Source organism: Vombatus ursinus, unplaced genomic scaffold, assembly GCF_900497805.2.
Source record: "Vombatus ursinus unplaced genomic scaffold, bare-nosed wombat genome assembly UNPS02014941.1, whole genome shotgun sequence".
NCBI classification, from domain to species: Eukaryota; Metazoa; Chordata; class Mammalia; order Diprotodontia; family Vombatidae; genus Vombatus; species Vombatus ursinus.
In genome coordinates this window covers 6,510,869-6,514,457 of record NW_020954719.1, presented here as the reverse complement: position 1 = coordinate 6,514,457, position 3,589 = coordinate 6,510,869, and the positions used below count along the sequence as shown (strand labels likewise).

The following is a 3,589-nucleotide window of genomic DNA, read 5'->3' as shown; positions in this document are numbered from 1 at the left end:
GACTGTTCTCAACATGTTTTTATGAGGAGAGTATAATTCACAAACGTTTACTAAACACCAACAATAGGCTGGGCACTGGGAATGTGAAATATGAAAGTGGAGCCATTTCTATCCTCAAGGAATTCATCTTCCACCGAATGCACACCGAGGAGTGTGGGGAGAAACACTACCACTGACTGATGGGTTGTCTGAGGGTTTGGAATGGGCAGATTGAAAGCAGCAAGGAAGGTAGTCTCAAATCCTCCCTGCTCCAAACCAGATAACATTTATTTTCAATTTAGTTTAAACCACTTCACCCTCCCTGCTGCCCTCCCCTTGATCCCTACCTTTCATCCAGACCCATTCCCAGTTTCTGTATCTTCGGCCCTTAGGCTGGGGAAAAGATCCTGCTCCTAACTTTTACTTTTTAGTGCCTAAGGTTTATTTCCCAATTTAGATCTGAGGCAGAAGTTTTTCTTTGAGAAGAAGGGTTTGGCAAAAGGGCCCTTCACCCAGGGATAGTAAAGCAGCAGGTGTTAAAGTGCCCTGTGTTTTCCATCCTTCTGTCCTTGAGGAGCTTTTTTTCCCCCAGAATGAAATCTGAGGTCCCTGTCTCAGAATCATGTGTGGGAGGTCATCCCGCTTGGTCTGACGGTAGGAGTAAAGGGTAATGGATGCTGGGACAAGTTTCCTCAGCACCAAGCTTAGTTCTACCCACTCCAGGCAAGAAGGAATGGAAAAGTTGGTTATCAGTCTACAATCTAAGGTGGACTAGCATTTATAATAACCCTTTGAGGTTTGCAAAAACCCTTCCATGTTATTTTGTGTGATCCTCAAGACAGCCTTGGGAGGTAAGTGCTATAATTACCCCAAATTTTACTGATGCTGAAACAGGCCAGGAGGTTGAGTAATTTGCTCAGGGTCACCCAGCAAGCAAGGCAGGATTCAAACTCGTGTCTTCTTGACTACAAGTCCAATGCACCACTTAGCTGCCCGTGGACTATATGGGGTGTGAAAGAGTGCGAGCACATAATCTGGTGGGACTGGAAGCCTCTAGCATTTGGGGGACTGGTATCCTCGGGTCAGATATTTGAAACCTCCAGAGGTCACTGCAATCTAAAACTGGCACGTGGTGGGTTGAGAGAAGGTCCACACAATGTGGGGTAATAACAGGGCATGTCTCCAGCCTTTATCAGGCCTTGAGGGAGAGCCAGCCCTATCGAGGAAGTAAGGCAGGAGGGTGGCAAAGCTGCTGCTGTTTCTGCCTAGCTGAGCGTCCCCAGACCATTACTCCCCTGGTTAGAGACTTGCGCTGTGTGCGGACTCCAGCCAAGGACTGAAAGCCGGCTGCGTGGAAACTGGGTGGGAGGGGAAGAGGGGCGTTGGGTCTGATGTTTGAGCCACTGGGGGCGGGTTGGGCCCACCCGGGGGGGTGGGGCAGGAGATAGTGGGTGGGGCGTATAGCCACTTAAGGCGGAGTTCGGCAACACTGTCCTAGCTAGTAAGTAGAGCCGGTTACAAAGCTGGTACCCATTGCCCCATTCCTAGAGTATTATAGTCCCGTAGTGACGGGTCACAAACTCCGGGGGCATGAAGGAAGAGCCTCAGTACCGTGACCCTTTTGTTCGGCTACGGACATCAGTGTGAGCCCTGCGCTCCCTAGATGAATCACCTGCTGCTCACCGGAAAAGAAATGTCCAACTGACTAGAAGCCCCCGTGAGGACAGATATTCCTTCCCCTAGGGGCTGGTGCCATGGCGCTGCGGGCGAGCCTGGTGCCCGTGTGCTGCCTGGCACTCCTGGCTCTACTGACACTGCCTACCAGGAGCTGTGGACCCGGCCGGGGACCCGTGGGCAGACGCCGCTATGTGCGAAAGCAACTGATACCGCTGCTCTACAAGCAGTTTGTGCCTAGCGTGCCAGAGCGAACCCTGGGTGCCAGCGGGCAGCCCGAGGGTAGAGTGGTCCGGGGGTCGGAACGCTTTCGAGACCTGGTGCCCAACTACAATCCTGACATCATCTTCAAGGATGAGGAGAACAGTGGGGCTGACCGCCTTATGACCGAGGTAAGAAACCCATCCCTAGTTCTCGCCCTATTCCGCAGGTGTCTGCCCCTACCTATGCTGGACATACCCGCTGCCCACTCGCCCTTCTCTGTGGCGCTCTGGGATGGGGTTCCCACGAAACCTAGGACATCTCCCTCCACACCAGCCCTACTCTGCAATTGTTGCAGCCTACATAGGGCCAGCCTCATCTTAGAGGGAGTTATCTCAATAGAAAGGCTTGGAGGATCGCAGAGGAGTAAGCTAGTGCGGGAGGGAGGGAGGTTGAGGAGGGCTAATGAGAGTGAAAGGGAGAAGCTGAAAAGGTGGGGGGAGGGGTTGTGGAATGGCGGCAGGCGAGACGGGAAATGACTGAGGCGTGGACCGGGGGTCAGTCACCGAGCTAGGCAGGAAGGGCTGAGGTGAGCCTGGGGCCAGCAAGGCCCTGGGGTGATCGGGGAGTCTCCGGAGGAATAAGGGGCAGAGCTTCAATAGCTGACCCTCGTGTGCCAGGCTCTTTCTAGGACTGCTCAGGACTGTGGCTGAGGAGGTGAAGAAAGGAATTCCTGAGCCACAGGGTGGAGGTACCCATGCTGGTGCATTTAGGAGACCAGTCCCATTTCAGGATACCCAGCTACCGTTGGAAGATTCCACCCCTCTCTCCAGTAACATTTTCATGTGCCCTATTACTATTTCTGAGGATGTATTAACAGAAAATTCTTGCACAGGGTCCTTGTCCCCAAAATACTTTCTCTTACCTTGAGAGCTTCAAGGTAAGAAACTCTGAGGTTGACATCAGGGTCCTTGCCGAGAGAGCTGTCCAAACACTCCTCTGTGTTTCTATGTCTTAGTTTTCTAAATCTAAATCCCAGTTTGTCAAGGTCCACCATGTCTAACATCTCTGGAATCTACGTATCTCCTTCCCACTTGGGCTCTAGGTAGTGGCCAGCTCAGAAAGTTAAAGTGAGAGTCAAGGGCACTTGAATCTCATAATCCTGTTGGATTAAGGAGCCCGTGGCTAGTTGGAGATGTGTGTTGGGTGTCTGGAAGATGAAACCAGCTTTCCACAATCAATTGCTCAATTGACTGGAGCAATTGTCTAGATAGAATAATGGAATGTTACAAGTGGGAAGGGAATTTAGGACTCACTTAGTCCAATCCTCTCATTTTCTAGATTAAGGGACCGACGCCCAGAGAAAAGTGACTTGTACAAGATCGCTGGATTCATTAGGAGCAGAGCTAGGACTAGAACCCACACCTCCTTGGATTTCTATTTTCACTTCCAGGATCCTTTGTTTTCATCAATGTGGGAAAAATTATCACCTGATGGACCACCTTCTAGCCATAAATGCTTCAAATTTAGAGAGCACAAGTATTCAGGTGGTTGCAGGCTGTACTTAAACTCTTTTCAATTTGGTAGGGCCTACCAAGAGTTGTACTTTACTGCTTTGCTGCCCTGGTCTTTTGAGAACCCAGGATTACATCTGTCCTCTTTGGGGAATTGGAATAGGACTTTAGTAGAGGGTTGTGTGTGTGTGTGTGTGTGTGTGTGTGTGTGTGTGTGTGTG

General features: G+C 50.8%; 1 protein-coding gene across 1 annotated transcript in view; it reads left to right on the top strand.

The window, feature by feature from the left end:
- The first annotated feature begins 1,480 nt into the window (after positions 1-1,480).
- DHH (desert hedgehog signaling molecule) overlaps positions 1,481-3,589 on the top strand; it is a 7,075-nt gene continuing 4,966 nt past the window's right edge. The window contains exon 1 of the mRNA XM_027844392.1: positions 1,481-2,045. Within this exon, the coding sequence (XP_027700193.1) occupies positions 1,734-2,045 (312 nt within the window). The 5' untranslated portion in view covers positions 1,481-1,733. The remainder of the gene's footprint in view (positions 2,046-3,589) is intronic.